This window comes from Mchenga conophoros, linkage group LG10 (genome assembly GCF_057382185.1).
Source record: "Mchenga conophoros isolate Kocher_MC1m ecotype Shallow Benthic linkage group LG10, M_conophoros_male_GT1.1, whole genome shotgun sequence".
NCBI classification, from domain to species: Eukaryota; Metazoa; Chordata; class Actinopteri; order Cichliformes; family Cichlidae; genus Mchenga; species Mchenga conophoros.
In genome coordinates this window covers 30,081,595-30,100,993 of record NC_140535.1, presented here as the reverse complement: position 1 = coordinate 30,100,993, position 19,399 = coordinate 30,081,595, and the positions used below count along the sequence as shown (strand labels likewise).

At 40.8% G+C, this 19,399-nt stretch overlaps 2 protein-coding genes across 10 annotated transcripts in view; both read right to left on the bottom strand.

The window, feature by feature from the left end:
* Positions 1–1,077, bottom strand: part of myo7ab (myosin VIIAb) — a 55,084-nt gene extending 54,007 nt beyond the window's left edge. For all 6 annotated transcript variants that reach the window (XM_085289765.1, XM_085289763.1, XM_085289767.1 and 3 more), the window contains exon 1: positions 803–1,077. The gene's annotated coding sequence lies outside the window, so the exon portion shown is untranslated. The remainder of the gene's footprint in view (positions 1–802) is intronic.
* Positions 1,078–3,501: 2,424 nt separating this feature from the next.
* capn5b (calpain 5b) overlaps positions 3,502–19,399 on the bottom strand; it is a 58,755-nt gene continuing 42,857 nt past the window's right edge. For 3 of the 4 annotated variants that reach the window (XM_085289760.1, XM_085289759.1, XM_085289761.1), the window contains 8 exons: positions 18,907–18,984; positions 17,787–17,982; positions 17,580–17,702; positions 17,295–17,491; positions 15,922–16,043; positions 15,760–15,813; positions 14,557–14,693; positions 3,502–11,199 (listed from right to left, as the gene is read on the bottom strand). In XM_085289760.1, the coding sequence (XP_085145886.1) occupies positions 11,017–11,199; positions 14,557–14,693; positions 15,760–15,813; positions 15,922–16,043; positions 17,295–17,491; positions 17,580–17,702; positions 17,787–17,982; positions 18,907–18,984 (1,090 nt within the window). In that variant the 3' untranslated portion in view covers positions 3,502–11,016. Of the gene's footprint in view, positions 11,200–14,556; positions 14,694–15,759; positions 15,832–15,921; positions 16,044–17,294; positions 17,492–17,579; positions 17,703–17,786; positions 17,983–18,906; positions 18,985–19,399 lie in introns of those variants that run through there. The other variant, XR_014894186.1, reaches the window with a different exon arrangement.

The window sequence follows — 19,399 nt, the reverse complement described above, 5'->3', positions numbered from 1 at the left end:
TCTTCTAACTTCATATTTAAACTGACCTAAATCTAAAGCTATTTAAACTCTTTACAATGAAGTTGTAAAGGCCCAACCCTTTGGTTTGCTAATAAAAAATTATTTTTTTTCATATAATAGTGTTAGATATGTTTGCTCTCTTGGATCACAGGCAGACTCGCTGGTTCAACTTTGCAACTTCTTGGTGTTTTCCTCACGTATCCCATCTTGATTTTGCATAAAAATTAAATTATTGAGCTCTGAAACAGCTGTTAAATCCCCCCCAACTCAGAATATCTACACTTGTGGTTGAAAACCATCCAAAATGTGCTAGAAAAGGAGCACCTTGAGTAAAGAGCTGAAACAATCAATTAATAAGTTTGGGGATTATCAAATTAAAAATGCCATTCTCTAGTTTCAGCTTCTTCAATGGGAGAACCTCCTGCTGCCATAATTGAGTTTGAAAAGCTCTCAGCGTTTGACGTTTGTATTCACTGCTCCTCTCTAACCTGCTGTAATGCATGAATGATGTTCCTCTGTGCCGCTTTCATTGGTTTTTGCTCTCAAAGAGACACTTAAAAACGTTCCTATGTGACAAGAGGTGATCTCTAATCTAATTTAGAAGAAACCATCCAGACTTCATGGAATAAATACACAGTGCAGCCAGATCTATTTATTTTGAGGGAAACACAATGGCTGCTTTAAGTGCTGGCACAGGACAAAGTGAGCAATAAGAGGCTTTGGTCTAAAGCTATAGCAGAGCAGCGGCCCTCTGGCCTAATAAGCCCTCAGGCCTCGACCCATGTTCGTCTGCCCCACTTACCTCTCAGCACAATTCATAAGATCCACTATTCTTCTCTTCTATCCTCTGTTGTCTTCTGCCCAAAGTTAACAGGATGGCTGAAGAAGGGCTGGAGAAGAAACTGGAGAATTAAGTAGTTTTCTCTGCTCCTGTCGTTTTCTTAGATCTTTCCAACAGACTTCTGCTCTTCTGGTTGCGTTGTGGTCGCAGCCTCCTGCAGGTGGCTTGCAGCCCTCTCACAGTCTGATGTCTGGGACAGTAACAGGGCTCTCGAGACTCTCTTGCTGCGTCTCATTCATGGCTGCTGATCCTGATTAGCTGGGAGGGTGGAGCCTGTTGGTGGCACATACTGTACAGGGATCAGCTGGGGGAAGGAGGTGAAGAGGGAGGTGAACCAGGTCATGATTTCCAAGTTCTGGTTCTGGAATGAATTTTAAAGGGAATGCAGATCGTCTGATGCGCAGGTTTTAAATTGTGTAGATTATCTGCCTTTTTGTGTCTTGTTTATGATCAGAACCTCCCCTGTGTCCCTTTGTATACTGTTTAGACCCATTCATCTAACCCGAGGGTGCAACACACAGTGGTGGGTGAGGTCTTTCAGGTTTGTAATGAATCTCAGTGCTCCATGACAGATGCATGCATGCAAATAACACTGCTTTAATTCAGCTCTTAATAAATATATTATATATGGCAGGGGTGTCAAACAAAGTCCAGGGCCAGAATCAGCTCAGCAAAAACTCCGATCTGGCCCACTGGAAGGCTTTGGAAAATATGAAGTACATGGATTTTGCACTTTGAACTGTATTTTCTTAAGATTTACAGAATTTTCATCACCAAACAGGTACATGATGGATAAACAATTAAATGACAGAAAATGCTAAATAGGTAATTTCTACCATAGGAAAAAAAGAAAAAAAAAGATTATAAATACAGGCCAGTGTGGGCATTTTACACATCATGTAGCAGAGGCACACTGTTGAAATTGTACTTAATTCACTCATATTAAGATATTTCAAGGATTAAATGTTTAGTTAAATTTCTGCACACTGGCATAAAGTGGAGTTTCACTAGTCCGCCCACCTTAAGGTCAAAGTGGGCCGTATGTGGCCCACGATGTAACATGAATTTGACATCCCTGATACATAGAGTAACATTGTTACACGTAACTGTATGAAGGGATTCCATCATATTTTAATCTGAAAATATCTGGCTTTTTAAATTTCCTGTTCTGAAAACTCAGTTTTTAATTTCTGTCATGGAGAACAAAAATCAGGCACCGGGTGAGAGCTCAGCCTATACTTTTATATAACACAGTGAAGTTCAATTGATTATTCACAGATTTTGTTATTAATTATTCATAACATAGGTCCAAGTTTTCTTGTCTTCTTCCCCGTTTGCCTGAGTGTGTCAGAGTGCGCCGAGCTGATATCAGGCCACTTTTGTGTTTCTTAGCAGAGAGACCTCCTTAAATGATCATGTGTCACAACTTCACCGTTTATTTAGATTTATTTTAATAGTTTAAATATATTTCAGCAAAACTTCTGCTGTGTGATGATTTCAGGAATCATCAACAGCTGATACAGAGTGTCTGAAAGGACCCTAAACTAAGAAACTATGACTCAGTGTTCAAAGGACTGAATAATCCACTGTATCAGTAGTGTAGATATCAGTGTCAGTATTGTGTTGGATCGATATTAGAGGAACAGGATCGATGCTTTAGTTTGGTCTTTTTAGTATAGACATTGCTCTTTTTTCATGAAAAGGCAGCTCTGTTTGTGCAAGCATCGATCCCCCCATGCATTCACACGTTCTTTACAGCAGATTTTCTTTACTTAAGGCTGTAATCTTTTTCGTATTTTATTCTCCAGAGCAGGTTTTGTTTTTATAGTGGCTTCCTATCTGCCTCTTTTTTCTAATTAAATTGGTGTAATGTGATGGAGGTCTTTATCATTCGGAAAATCTATAAAATTTACAAAATTACAATTGTATTCCGTTACGTTACTCAATGAGAGTAACATATTGTGAATACTTTGGATTGCTTAATATTTTGTCATGCTTTTTACAACTACATGAATGCACTATTGCTGTGGTAAAGGGACCTCTGGCTAATACGATTCGGTGTTGGGTTTGTAGCCGAAAACTAGCTTTACTTTGTCTGGGTCAACTTTGCTAGCGAGAGACAAAGGCTGCTTATTGTTTCGGAGGAAAACACGAACACAGTGTACAGTCGAGTCTTACTTACAACTGGGCTCGTCAGGCACTCTTTTTGGCTGCAGTGGTTATTATTATATTTACATTCTTCCGTCTCCCCTTTCTAGTAGGTCATTTGTTGAATAATCATTTAAAAATATATATTTCTTCACGTCATTATGCGTGAAGTAGGGGTGACATGGGCTGCGAGATTGAGACACAGGCATTATTAGACCAGCGTGAAATTACCAAAAATAGACAGGGCATAGCCTACCATATGAAACAGGAAAAGACCGCTGTATAATCTATCAGTTTCAACAACGTAACTGTATTCTGAATACCACCTTTTTAAATGGTAAGTGTAAATACGTAACGCCGGTACATGTATTCCGTTACTCCCCAACACTGCCCGTGTCTATTTGTTGTACTAAACTGAATTTTTAAATGCTGTAAACAAAAAAGAAAAAAGAAGAAGTACTCACCTTTGAGTTAAATTTGCAAAAATTGCAAAAATTATGACAGACCCAGAATAAGTTTTCCCGTTTTATTTCAAAGTCATGCCACAAGTTGACATTAAATACAAAAGAAAAAATAATAATTTCAGATCTTAGCTATAAAATAACCACAGTGTAACCGAGAACCAAATTAAAACGAACAAGTGTTAAAAAAAACAGAACAAAAAGTAAAGCTCACGCTGAAAAAGAAGACACAGACAAGCACACAGTACAGAACATACAGCACGGCTCTCTGATACCTAGCTATCAGTAAACACGGTAGTTGGGAGTGGATATATAAAATTAACAAGGTTATAAAATACTGATAAAAGATACTTGTTATAAAGACCATAGCATTTTCTAGAAGAGTCACCATGCAGTAGGTATTCCAGTCTCCAGTTAATAAACAGCAGAAAAATACAAGAATCACAAGCTCATTCCTTGAGTGGACAAGACTTCGAGCTCAGATTAAAAATGTCAGAGTGTCAAATTCGGTACGGCCTACATGATGCTGTCGTTAGGATGAACGTGATATCTGGTGCAGCCGCTTCTCGACTCCAATTTAGACTCATGCAGCAAGCTGACGAGGCTGTAAGATCAGCACGCAAGCAGTCGTTCTGTCTAGAAATGATAAGCGCTCTAAATCCAACATGTTTTCACTTGATTCCTACTTCCATTGAACCTTGTGTGCATCATGACTGCAGGTGTCTTCGCTCTTCTTAAAGATTTGGGAGCCTTAACTGCTTATTCATACCAGAGAAGAAGAGAAGGATGACTTAAGAGATGAGGCTCACTCAGGCTCTTTTGTGCTGAACCATCAGCAGTCCTGACCTCTCATCTTCATTTTCCCTCTCTCCGCCTTGCATCTATGCTCTCCTAAACCTTCTTTATCTCTGGATTGTTCCCTTTCTGCATGTATGAAAGGTGTGCTTGATCATTGTGTAGTCCTTTCAATTTCACAAAACACCTGCAAACTGCTTGAAGTCCCCAATCAATCTATGTCATAAGTTTCTTATGCCCCTATTAGAGGCAGGTGACTGGCACTTGGACAATGACACAGATTTTGTAATTTTGTTTCTCTACACCACCTCAGTGAATTTCTACATCAAATAATCAAGATGTGACTAAAGTACAGACTTTACTAAAAGGGCTGTATTAACTGTTCAGGACATTTTTATACATAGTTCCTCATTTCAGAGGCTCAAAAGTAATAGAACAGTTGATTGATGAGCTGTTCTGTGGTTTTTCATGACAAATCAAGCAGATAAAACATCCTAAGAACCTCCAAACTTAGGATTCAATCAGACCCACATTTTTTTGTCACTACTTCTTTTTTTTAACCTATCAAAACATGACTCCAGAAACCAGTGGGTGATCATCACATCACAGAAGCTACATTCATATTTTTTAATCCTAAACGTGTTGGTAAAACTACTGTGCAGTGGGCATGTCTGACTTCCAGAAGAATCGAGGCCCTGTAGTTTATTGATGATGGGACTGCTGATAGAAGTAGCAGGATGATATAGTCTCTGCACGAATGGATAATGGCTCAAAGCAAACCCCAAGAGTAAGAAAAGTTTCTGAAATAATGCAATTCTGTTGTTAAAACTCTTGAACTAAAGCTTAAAGTCTGCACTTCAATCACACCTTGTTTGCTTGATTTTAAATCCACTTTGGTGGTGTACAGAAGTAAAGAAACAAGATCCGAATACTTATGGATCTAACTGTAACTCACACAAGGCATTATGGGAGAAGGAATAAGGGAAACAATCGGATTCCTTTACACATTCTAGCTGATCACTAGAGGTTGTGAACACAAAGTGCATTCACTTGAAATGAGTGTCTAGGATATAAGCATCCACCAGAAAGATGGATCTCATGATAAAAACTAATAAGTCAAGTTCCTGCTACTTTTATATACATACTGTATACTGCTGGATACTAAATACAAAATATTAGAAAACTGGTTACTGTTTCCATGCATGCAAGTGTGCAACACAAGCCTTTTACTTCACACAGTATGTTTATCAAAGTAGCAAGTGGGTTTTTACGGCACTCTGAGAACTGAAAATGAACACTCTGTGATTCGTGGTGGCGCGAGCAGATCTGAAGTGTTTTTGCTACATGCACTGGCATTTTTGGATTCGTACAAAAGTCGCCGCCGCTGTGACTAATTCGGCTTCATTCAAACAGTTTCTTCAAACCTGCTTTGGCGTGGCCATGCAGAAAATCTACACAGAAGACTGATACGCTTTACAGCAACTGTCAAAAAAAAGGTCCAGACACTCCAACAAAGCCTGGTCTGTGTAAGTGTGTGCTTGTGTTTGTGTGTGCGTGTGTCTGTGTGGTGGTTAACAGTGAAAGCCATTAAACACTTTTGGCAAAAGGATTACAATGTGCAACAATTACAATGATCGACACGGTGACAAAAGGCAGAAACAAAACTGAGCATGTAGTGAGGAACAAAAGCATTTGTCCAACTCAAACACTCCATCACCCACAATGCATCTCTTCAAAATAAAACACCTTTTTTTTTGGCACATGAGTTGGGGCTCGGACTCCGTACTCTTATGATTGCTAAATCTAGTGCCTAAATACTCACATGTGTCGCAGCTGTCAACTTCAGTGTTAGCCGTTATATTTCTGCGTCACTTCTGTATGAATAAAGAAACAGCCGGAGCCGCGAACCATTGATTGGAAACCTCATAGTACAGAACTGGCATCACCTGAAGGGACACTCAGAGGGAAATAAAATCCAGGTTGGCTGATGGGAAGCTTGTACTTCTGAATAAAAATAATGTCCTGTTCAGTCCCTGTCAGAGTTGATGAAAAATAATCTCCCTTCACTTATCTGCTGTTATACTCAACAACAAAAAAATAAGGGCCATATCTATCCATCCATTTTTCCTAACTGATTATCCGAATCCCAGCTCTCACTAGGTGAGAAGCGAGGCACACTCTGGACAGATGGCAGGTCCATCGCAGGGTTAACAGAGACTGACTGCCACTCACGCCATTCATGAATGCTAACAGACAGGGTGAAAATTAGCATCCCCCAGTCTCAGGCCATGATGGAAAAGGGCGGAGTACTACTCCAGGAAGTGGTGGAGCTTAAGTATCTTGTGGTCCTATTCACAAGTTGGAGAAAAGCAGAGCAGTCTGTCGCAGTAAAGACAGACCTGAGGGTATTCATTTACTGATCGATTTGTGTTTCTACCCTCGCCTATGTATACAAGTGGTAGGAATGAACTTCCTCTGAAAAGTGCCAGGAATCTACAGACACGCTGAGGAGCTCAGGCATTTTTAGGAATTAGACATAAGAGTAGGAGAGAATCTGGTTTGGTCATTTCTTGTCTTCCAAACACATCCACAGTCATCCATTTCCCATTTAACATACACATTTGTGCAAGAAATGCCAAAGAAATAGGAATCATAGATAAGGAACACTGCTGGGCAACAAGCAATGCATTTCGTGTAACCTGCAGTAAACAGACTGATGATTGGAGAGGGGGAGGGGGACCATATGGGCTAATTGAGTCCCATGTGATTTGTCTGTAAGCAACCTCATTGGTTAAAACACCAAAACTACAGCCCGTCACAGCGACATGTTTACCAGGAAGAGGGTATTTGTCTGATTCCAGCTTATATCTTTGTATCTTATATCTTTCATATCTGACAACTACATTTCACTCATAGAGAAGAGGCTGTGTTTTCTGAAAAATAAATCCCAAGCAAAAAATTTAAGACCCAGAACACTGACATTTGAGGTTGCAAAAGCATTTCCAGAATCCTCACATCTCGAACCATTTCAACAAAAGATTTTTAGTCTCCTGCACAGTAAAAGAACAATAAAAAATTACTTTCAAGCTATTTTCTTTCGTGAAGCCTTGCCAATTTTGTTACTCAGCATCAGCATAGTTTCTTATGAAGTCTGGTTAATTTTGCATTTATTTAAGAAGGATGCAGGTCATTTACATAGGCTGTATATAAAGATGGAAATGGACACGGTTTAGTTTGTAGATTCAGCATTTTTGAAGCCTTCACATCAGAGTTTTGGCCACGACTATGGTATTTTATTGGAGCCAGAATTTAGAAAAGACGATGGAGGGGAGCTTTTGGATAACCCATTAAAATGCATCAAAAGGCACCAAGAGCAAAAACAAGGTCGAGTGATTTAGTTTGGTGGCGGTGAAGTCAGACAGCTGCTGACTACAGCTGTTGTCTGCAAACAAAGCGACCAGATCCCTAAATTTTAAGCATTACCAAATCCAAACAGGTGAGTTGAACATTCACCTCGCATTCATTCGATATGAAGACAGAAATCGTGTTCTGGACTATACACACTTTCTTTTTTAACTCTGTAAACCTGGGCATTTTTAACAGAGCACAATGACTCGTTTTGGAGCCCCAAGTGGCCGATATATGAAATGCAGTTTTTGCCTTAATGCTTTTTTTCTAATTTACATCTGCAACTTAAAGGTTGAAAATTTTTATCGTGTGGGAAAAACAATATTTGGTGGTTAGAAAATACTTTAAGGATTCAGAAAATACCCAAAAGATCAAAAGATACTTCTTTTTCAGGAAAAATAAAAGCTCTGTATCACAACACCCGTGCACACATTTGGCACTGATAATCTTCCGCAATAAATTCATTTATCTGAGCTGTCTGATTTTTTTTAGCACATAGACAAAAATGATCTTTACACTGTTTTGGACAAAGAGAAACTCATTTTAACCAAACTAAATTAACCACAGCTGGGACTTCACTGCCTTGCAGTAGGCCACTCTGTGTGAGGGAGGGGGAAAGCCTTCTTTGTTTACCCAAACACCTCTTTTTCACAGTAGGTGTTGGTTAGGAGGGAACTCTGCATCGATACCACTGAAGAGCCTGCCTTTATTTAAACAAGTTCAGGAGCCAAACATAAAGTGGTGAAAGCTGGAGTAACCTCTGCTCTTCCCATAGTCACAGGTTCCAACTTCAGGATCAATTTTATGTTGCAGAGCTTGCCTGTTTTCAGAGAAGTGCATGGAACTGATTGGCAGAATAAAGAGGAAATACTCTGCAAATAAAAACCGGCAGGCTGTCTAATCTCACACTGCTCTGCACTTACAGTCTCCAACACTGGCTGTTTGCACTGTTAACACGCTTCAGATTCAGTCTCATGTTACATGACGTTCACTTTCTCTCTGAGTGAAACCAACAAAAAGACCACAAAGAAGAAGATAAATAGCACCTAAATAGTTGTTGACAACTGCTGCTAATGTTCACAGATGCTAGAGGCATTATGAATGCATCACTGTAGTACAAGACACAACTGCTTCAAACAGACTGACATGATCAGACTGACATGAGGTGCATTTAAGTGTAGACATGCTCACTGCTCAAAACTAGCATTTCCAAGACTTCTGAGATAGAAAGAATAAATATATAGAGTAACAATTGAACAGTACAATACAAGGCTGTGGATATCTTGGAAAAATAACCCATGCAAGACACATTTATAAAGATGCTGTACACAAACATGTGTGACCACTTAAATGCCATGAGTGACAGTTCAAGTCATGGAAAAGGGCACTGAAAAAAAAGGGGGTGGGGCTTGATATTTTGTCTGAGAGATTAGTCCACTAATGGTTTACATTCAAAGGAAAGGTCTTAAAAATAACCATAAGTTACATTTTTCAAATTTTAAGGGGAAAAACATAATAACCAAAAGTTTATAAAACTTGGATTGCACTTTTGAAGAGAAACAAAAAACACAGGCTGTTATTTTCTGTCACAAGAAGCCGACTGGATGGTAAAAGGTCGGATCGGATGGCCACATGATCTACGCGAGAAATGTCATCAGAGAAAAGATTAAACTGTACCAGTGTTGGTTCAATATTCAAAACCATCTGAATTCAACAGTTCGTCCGAGTTGTTTTCCTGCTGTGGAGGCAAAGCCAGGAACAAGGCGATGGCACAGGTTGTTTGGCAGGACGTCTCCTCTGCTAAAGCACTCCTTTCTCTCTCCGTAGTCTCCGAGGGTTTTTCTTTTTACCCCTCAAAGCTAAAGAAATAAAGTGCAAGGTGTGTTTTTTCCCTTCAAAAAAGGTCCCTTTTACTATTCGGTTCACACCTTTCCTTTGTGATCTTTTTCTTTCAGGTATAACATGACATTCACTCAAACACACACACACACACACACACATACACAGTCTCACACACTCACGCTTGCAGAGCTGCTGTCTTTCGGGATCACGTGGCGTGAGTCTTTGGCCCGGGCCGACAGACTCAAGTCAGAGGAAGCGTCAGGCAGTGGTGTTGCCGTTAAGAGATGATGTGGCACAGGGGGTGGCGGTTTGTCGCTAGGCTTGGGCCGGGCCGGGCCAGGCTAGGCCGGTTTGAAAAGGGGGCCTGGCTCCTCTTTGGTCCCATAAAGCACTTGATTTATGTCAGGGTGAATCTTTGCACTCCACTGGACAGGAAAGATGTTTGCATGGGGAGGAGGAAGGGGGTAGCACTATCGGAAGCACCGGCTGCTAAGCTACGACTAGAGAGATGTGCAGCACAGGCAGAGAGTTTCGGGGTTTTTTCGTTTTCTTTTTAAAAGCCATGCAGTTTAGAGATCGTCCATAGCAGCCGGCGACGGAAAGCATTCTCGAATGATGCTAGTGATGGAAACCGGGAGGCAAGACTTCACACACGCGGGTGCGCTCACAGAACAACACAGAAAAAGCACTGAGTCGAGGGGAGAGAAGAGCTGCTGTTGGCTTTGAAGTCCAAAGCAAAAAGTGACAGACTGCTGCATGCTCTCCAAAGCACCGGCAAACTGCTGAAGACTTGAGGTGTCTGGGTGGTTGGGCTGGCTGGCTGGGCGGGAGGATTATTCACAGTCATAAAAGAGCATTTGGGAGACAGAAGCTGATAACACGATGGCAAAAAGCAGGGCTTAATGCAAACTTTTAGAGACAAAGAAAAAACTAAACCAAGGCTGTGCTAAGATAAATAGTATTCAACATAACCCACCTCCCCTCGTCTCCTCAAAGAGGTGAGACAAACTCAGCCTTAAGGCAATGCATAGCCCTTGGAAACAGTGGCACATGCATGGAGAGTGCAGAGATGTCTGCATATGTATTATATTCATGTATATGTGTGTGTGTGTGAGTATAAGAAGAAATAAAAACAAGTCTGTAATTAAGGGTCAGAACAGCAAAAAAATCTGATAAAACTTCATCAGTTTCTTAAACTGTTGCTCTGATAGAGATTTCTGCTACTTTAAGAACAAATTTGTGACTGATGAACAATTTTGACAGGAATGTATTTAAAAATAGTCTGTACAACCCCCTGTACAGCTTCCATCAGGATATACAGATGCAGGCCTTCAAAAATAAAACCCTGTGAAGCTAAAGGAAGCAAAGGAAAACAGAGACACACAGAGCACGCAAGCGGCAGGAAAAAAAAGACACAGTGAGCTCCCGCGACGGTTAAAAGATGAACGGCGAAGGTGAACGGCGGGCACGGTTCGTACGCCACCTTGAGCTTCGATCATTGCAATCGTATAAACTGCCGCTTCAGATGTTGGTGAGCGTGGTGGACGTGATGAGGCGCACAGTGAGCGTGCCCGGGAGGTCGTTGTCCTGGCGGCTGCCTTTGTCGCGCAGGTGAAGCGTGTGCTGCTCCTGGCGCTCGTTGGGGTCGCTGAACAAGATCACCTGACCCAGGAAGGTGTCCACGATCATGTTCTTGTTGTAGATCTGTTGGCCACTCAAGGGAGGAAGTCAGAAAGGAAAGAAGGAAACAAAAAGACAAAAGGCAGTAAGCACAAAAAAGGAGGAATCAGCAAAGGAAATACACCAGAGAGAAAGTGACAGAAGAAAGAAGACACTAGGAAGGAGAGAAGTAAAACACTGAGGAAACAAGGCAGCACGAAGAAATATTGAACCTTTTTTTCCGTTATTCACTCACACAGGTCGTTTGAAACTTATATGTCAGAGTATCTGTTTAAAAATTAAACCACATGTCACAAACAGCGGTCCCCAACCTTTTTTGCGCCATGGACCGGTTTAATGTCAGACAATATGTTCACGGATTGGCCTTTAAGGTGTTGCGGATAAATGCAACAAAATAAAATGATACGACCAAGACAAAAACTGTGGTATTTTGGAAATATAATAATAAAAGTGAATTCACTGTGTAATTGTGTAACTTTATTAGCAGCATCCTGCTGAAATGCGCCAAAAACATTGAAAGTAACATCCTCCTCTCTGACCCTTAATGCTCTCTGGTCGCTATGGTAACGTGTAAATATTTCGTTCAAAATAAGACACACAACTACAACACGGGAAAAGACCCAGGGAAACCGAGTTAACGATAAAACCCCTGAAAAACATACATTTCACGACCGAGCCTCAACTCTCGTGGCCCGATACCGGTCCATGGCCCAGGGGTTGGGGACCGCTGATTTAAAACAATAAAACAAATATTTCTGAAATCTATTAAAAGCTTGTTTAATAGTAAGAAAATGTCATTTATTAAATAACAAAATGAAATGAATAAACAGTCCTTATTCACACGTTAACCAATAAACATAAAGGTAACTGTCTCTCAGTGATTGTTTGACATTTTATAATAGTAAAAAAAGGGATACTGTATTCATACATATACACACATTACTATGTAATTACATCGTATGAGAGTTTATTAGTTCAACAAAAGGTACAGCCACTTCAACGACAGTTTCACTAACCTGGACTAACAGCAGCTAACATCAACAGAAATGGCAGTGCTACCAACAGTTCACCAAATCCTCAACAGGTTCTCTAACTCTGCTTTCAAAAAGTTTTACAGCCTCTTCACAACTGAGGAAAACAATGGAGTGACAGCCTTCAACAAACAGGGAAAAGCCTAACAGTCAGATCCATTTCAAACAGTAGTACAAACAGGTCAGCCGGCCACAGCCATCATCTCTCGTCTGTCTGAAACATGTTTGTCCTATAGCAGCCACAGTAGCTAAGATTATGCACTTAAATTAGAAGGGCTAAGAAAACACCTCAGTTGACTGCAATCTGAAATCTTGAAATCCTGAAAACGTGGGATGTGTAACTGGGATTAGAATGACTGAATTTCCAAAGTAAAAGCGAGGGGACTGGCCACGGATGAATAGTGAAAATGATAAAATGAATCATTAAGTACACTTGGGTTTTTAATGGAGCTCTACTGGACAAATTAATAAGCTCAATGAAGGTCTCCTTACTCAGTTTTGAATTGATCTGTCCATCTTTTAGATTGTTTGGTGAAAAACAACATGAAGGATACCTCATGTGATTGTCTAACTCTCTTATTTATTTAAATGAATGATGTCTCTCTCTCTGATGCTAACAGTGTGTAAATACAGATGATTTACCAGCTCTAATGCCCACTCATGGTTTCATTTCACTGTGTTACAAATAAAACAATTTCACAGCTCTAAACAAGCAAATCCAACATCGTATTACTATTAATAACCTCCCTCACAAATACACTGGTTTACACGTGTCGCCTGATATGGAGCCTGTAACTGATTAGTTATGGATGCTCTGCAAACATCCTTAGCAGCCTCATTCTCACGTCCCGTAGGCTCAAAGAGAGAGTTGATAAAGGGAAAAAGGACTGAAAATGAGACAAGCGATGAAACGCTGTGAAACTCTGCATGAAGACAAGTGCCGCGGGACTATCAACCCAAATTATTCCTGCAGCTAGCTCCCACTTTTCTGCAGCCGTCACTGTCGACTGTGTATTTAGGTTCTTGCTTTCACTTTGCGAATACTTAAGATGTTTTGACATATCTACAAATATAAGAAATATATTATTCATGCCTAGTAGATCGTCTACATCATGTACTGAAGGAGTCAATTTTTTTTCAACTCAAATTTCCCACGTGTTCGGTTACAAAATGCTAAAACACACACACATACAGCGCTGTCACACAGGATGTCAACGTGAGACCAGAGAGCGATGAATGTGGCGAAACGTAAGGTTTTGCAACGTTTTATTTCAACATATGTAACAGCTGTAACTCCTGAACCACTTGCTCGATAAAAGAATTCCAACAGTTCCCGAAAGCAGCGGGGAACTGTTGCTTTTCAGTGATATCAGGATTATTACAATAATTCCAGGAACAGTGTCGCAGCAGCCTCGCTGAATGTGGCGCCCTACCTGGGATTACCATCACGACCCTCATATCACTGATAAAGCACAGAGTTGATGCTTTCAGGAACCGTTGGAATTTTTCAATTGCACCAATGGTTCAAGAATTACGGTAGTTAGATCTAAATGTTTTACCTAATGGGTTAATAACAGTTTGATGCCCCTGAGGAAAACTTAAAATTTGTGATTATGAACATTTATTTCTCAGTAAATGTGATCAATTCTTAGTATTGGATTTTTACTGGCTGGATAACCCTGTATTTTGAATTCTACTGCTACTTTTTGTTTGTGTACAGCGTATATTATGTCTGCATAATAACATGTTTGTTCTGTAGGTTTATTTTTATTTTCTTTATATATAAATTATTTTACATGTAGTGGCAATATGAACATGAGCTTTTTCCCTTTTCTGGAACATTGTTATTTTCCTTTTATAAAACACCTGCTGGTGTTTAAGTTTTTGCACATTTTCCTTTGATATAGGTGAGTTTATGCTTTAATCTGATGATTTTTAAGACCCTATGTGGGTTATATAACAACTCAAATGGCTAGTATTTAATTTAGAGTGACCATGTGTTTGTCAGAGCCTGATGAAAAGCGGTTACAAAATGGTCTGATCGCAGAATAAACACACAGTATATAGCAAGACTTCCTAGACTTTGTTTTCTCATCCTGTTACCTTGATTTGAGTTTAGTGAAACTATGCAATGAAATCCAAAGTAAGCAAACAGTAACCTTTTAGTAACCTTATAGCTACTGTTCAGAAGATGTGCACTTTACATTTTGGTGCCATGTATAAATGTGAAAGTTGTCAAAGGCCACTGGCCAAAAGCTGTAGTTTCTGAGGGATAAAGAACAAATCAAATTTGAAGTTGCATTTTTTTTCTTCAACCTTTCACACTACAGACTGCAGAGTGACAGCTCACCTCGATGTGGATGCCCTCCTTGGGCTTCTTGCGGTAGAACAGGCCTTTGATGTCAAAGTTTGGGCACCGTGTGTCCTTATGAACTGGTGAACGAACCCTCTCTCCTTCACAGGTGATGATGACGTAGGGATCTACAGCTGTCAGAAAAAAATGAACAAATATCTAAAAGTTTAAAATAGCTCTGCCGGGATAAAACCAGCAAAATGTCAAAAAATGTATTAATATAGTACACTGATAAATAAAAAACAGCCACAGAGGACATTTTTATTAACAATGTGCATTTTGCTGATAATACCTCTGGACTTCTACATTTGAAAATACTATTTAATTAAAAAACAGCAACAAAAAACTAGTATTTCTGCCTCCACTTATGCTTTATAAGTATGTACAAAGCAGTTAAAGTGGGCGCTCGACGATAGTATTGATACCAATGTTGGTATTGGTATCGGACTGATACTGGCATTATGAATTGATACTTTGTTTCTATCCTCTGTTCAGCATGTAGCCCACTGAACTGAATAATTTTGTGGGAAAATAAAAACATGCATTATGAAAAACATCTGAGCCCTTTTGTACTGACTGTCAAATCTAATTTTATTAAGAGAGGTGGAACTAAAGTGCTTTAGAGACAGACACATGGTGGTCATTAAATGTGTTCAGGATTTGGAAACTCATTGATTTATCTCTTAAGTCATGACACACTGCTATCCCCTACATAAGCTAACTTTATAAATTTAAAGTAAAACCAAAACTGGCCCTTGTATTTACTTGGTATCGGAACAGTTAATGACCCCCTGTCGAGTGGCTCCTTACTGTAGTGGTTTACACATTTGCCTAACAATTAAAAGATTTGAACAGTTTTATCTCAGGAAGGGTAAAAATAAAGTAAAATCTGTCAAATCAAACATGAGGAGCTGCTCGCTCTGGTGGCTCTTTGTGGAGTAAATGTAAATAAAGCTCGACTTTTTGGGGGATGGTGTACACTGACTGCTCAGCGCTGATTTACTTATTTAACAGAAGCATACTATAAGACGCTACAATCACATGAACCTTTGTGTTAAAGTTACAGCAGTTAGTTCACACGCACGCACAAACACACACATGCACACACACACAGTAAGAGATTTAAGCCATAACTGCGGCACACTACAGGCTGTAGACACTACACTAGCTAAATAATCTCAGCGGGTGGTGCTGAGGTACCTCGTGCTTTGCTCTGGGCTCTCGCTCTCTTTTTGGGATTGAGGCAGTGCAGCTCTGTGGGTTTTCACAGCACTTCATCATTGACATGCAAATACAAAACACAGCACTCAATGTCAGGCAAGGTTACGTCTGCTACGCACCGACTGGAGTCCTCATACCGACCTCCATTGGAGTCCTGTCCCTGCAGACCCTCAGCGTTCAGTACATGGACCTGAGTGACCAGCTGAGGGTAGCCACACATCCCCGTCCAACATGTCTGAGGAGGCTCGTCCAGGGTCAGCTCTCTGAGTAAGATGAAGACAGCACAGGTACATGGATGTATGAACACAGATATGCCTCATGTTGGAGTGTGACAGGCCTCTGTAACGCTGCCAGTGCTTCAGCAGCAGGTTCTGGTCGGCAGTCCCAAAAGCAACAGGAAATAATAGGTGAAAAATTATCTACTATCTGTTTCTGTGCTGATGTATCAACGCAGCATGAAGCAGTCCTTCTCTTAAGCTAACATGAATGAATTCCTTGGCAGAATTTCTGTGGTTGTGTTATTACAGGAATCAATCTGGTTTAATCGGTGTAAATGTAGGACTGTAACTGTCCTCATACACTGTATAAATCATTTTTAAAATTAAAGACAGGAAAATATTATATATAAATTATATATATTTTATATTAAGACTTAAACAGTGTTTATAATGGCTGAAATACAGACATTCTGGCTTTGAGCGGAAGAGTATACTCTAAGCAGGACACCAGCTTCAAACGGCCTAAGATAAAACTGGAAATGTGCAAAGCACCTAACAGCAACAGTGGGTCTAAGACTGATATGAACAAAGTGCATTGTCCCATACAATTCCACTATTCATTCACTCTCACATTCACACAAGCTACAATTGTAGCCACAGCTACCCTGGGGCAGACTGACAGAGGCGAGGCTGCCATATCGCGCCATCGGCCCCTCTGGCCAACACCAGTAGGCAAGTAGGGTAAAGTGTCTTGCCCAAGGACACAACGACCAGGACAGAGAGCCCGGGGAACGAACCGGCGACCTTCCGGTTACAGATGCGCTTCCCAACCCCCTGAGCCACGGTCACCCCGACCTTGGAAACCTAAACCAAGGTAGCAATCAAAATAAGCCGGGGAAGATACCTGAAACCCAGGCATAAGATGATTGAAATAAGCTAGACAGGACAACACTGGTATGAGAAAATCAAAATAAGCCAGGCAAGGAAGGAAGCTGATAATAAACAGGTCAGAACAACACAGAACCAAGCATTAAGCATTGTTCCCCTCATTAAGCCCATGATTTGTCCAGATGTGTAGGCAGATGTTTAGTGTTAACTATTGATTAAATGGGAGGTCTTGGAGCGAGTATTCAAAAAAATTACTTCTTGCAGAAGTAACTGTGTAAAGTGACTGACAGGAAGTACAATTTCATCCAATAATGTATCCAATTGCATCAGCCTCTGACGAGACTCTAAAGATGTAAAGCCTCCGAGTGTAGCTCTTTACATCCACATGTAAGACTATCATACACTTACTTGCAGTCTGAAGGCACATCAGTGAAGACACGGAGCAGGAAGTCACCCTGCTGCCCGGGGTCAAAGGTTGTGGGAATGATGACGTAGCGGCCCTCCTTCAGCTCCTTCCTGAGGAAGACGCAGCGTGAGTTGATGTAGATGGAACCTGCTACTTTCTGCTGGGCTGTGTGCATACGGTACTTCCGATTTAGCTCCACCTGTGAAGGAGAAGATCCAGATCTATCACAGGTTTACTTCCTGGTTCCGCTTTGTGAAGATTTCTCGGTTACGTGTGGGTGTTTCTACCCTGTGGATATCGAAGCCTATTGCGAGATTTTCTGATTTGCCCTCTTTTGGTGTGGCTCTCTTCTCTTTTTGCTGTAAGCAGATCAGCACCTCGTCCTCCACCTTCTTCACATCAAACACATACTAGGAGGAGAAAAAGAGGACGGTGCATCACAGTCCAGCACTGATCACACAGTTCTTAAAGACAAAACCACGACATGTACCGACCTGAGGGTTCTGCAGGAAGGTGGCTTTGTGATTGATGCAGCCTCCGGATCGGTTGCGTAGGGGATCCTGCCGGTGGACCCAGGAGCCCCTCATCACCTCCTCCTCCCAGGTCTTGTGGATGCTCAGGTAGGAGGTGTTGATGAGGCGGCACAGGATCAGGTCAGTGAAGTACTGGCAGAAGTCATCAAATGTCATCCTGCAGGAGGGCAGCAGGAAAAGAGGAGAGAAGAGAGCAGAGAGAGTGGATACCAACTAGAGGAAAAAGCTTGAAAGAAGAAGATCTTGAACAGGTACAAAAGCAGAGGAAACAAAACCAGGAGCAAAGCAAATGGTTAGGATGTACAGAGCTGAGATAAAATGAGCCTAAAGTTTGAGTGCCGAGGGCTTCTGAAGAAGAACTGCATCATTTTATTTGACACGATGAAGATAACCTTCTTAATCTTATTTCTAATTTGACTTCTTTCTTTAGTGATACATGCAACAAAGCAACAAAGTAATAAATAAACTAATAAATGAGCTTAAGCCAGGCTAGCTTATACTCTTGATGCTTGGCTAAACTACCCACCTGTAGGTGAGATACAGAAATTCATTAGTTTCACTGTAAGAGCTATTCATATATCAGAGGTGATTTGAAGGTCTTATTCATGTCTCTGCCTTCCCCTCATCATTCTGAGGTTGGTGCCAAAGAAAAGGACAACACAGAAATGCGTATACTTTTAGACCATGTTTAATTGCTTAATTATCTTTATGCGGTTCATTTACATCACAGGGAATTAAACAATGAAAAACAGGAAGAAGTGCGTTTCACATTCTAGTCTTCCCAGAACAGCAGTTCTGAAGTTCAACCCCTGAAACAGATACATTTCACATTGGTCCTAACCTTGGGTTTGTCAAAAATATAATGTCCGTAGTATGAGCATCTACCTTTGTGACATCAAACATGATAGGCCATCTGCTTTAGCTTTGGATCAAAACATCAAAAATCTCAGCAGGAAGTAAAATAAGCTCAAAATGTCAAACTGTTCCTGCGGCCCAAACATCAGTGCCTGAAAATAAAAGTGCTGTAGCCTTTTTTTAATGTAACAAAATGACTGTGGGTGTATTTTTTTCAGGCTCTCACCAGAACTCGCCGTCGTCCTGTACGGTGACGCCCAGCTTTTCTCTCTCACTCTTGCTCACCTTGTTCCACTCCTCCGAACTGCAGGGAGCAAAAACAAAAGAGCAAACAGGCTTTTATGTGAAATGAGCTTTTGTTAGAGGTAGACTTTAATTTTGTTGTATAAGTGTGTCAGATTTTAGTAAAAGGCCTCACTGTTTCATGACCTGAACCCATTTGGACCTGCTCTGGGTGACGTCTGTAGTTGACACGTTATCTTCTGTCTCGTGTGTTGGTTTTACACAACCCCTGCAACAGAGCCCGGGGGGCTCAGGTGCTGCACATGGAGGGGGGATCCTTGAGCATTATCTTTTTGAGCTCATCATTTGTGACAGCTAATTTCCCCCTGCTCATCATCAATTTATTTCCTCTGTGACGGCAGCACACATTACAGGAGCCTTCACAACCTCTTGCTGGATAAACGGCACAAACGAAACACCTTTAAGCCTCTAAAAGA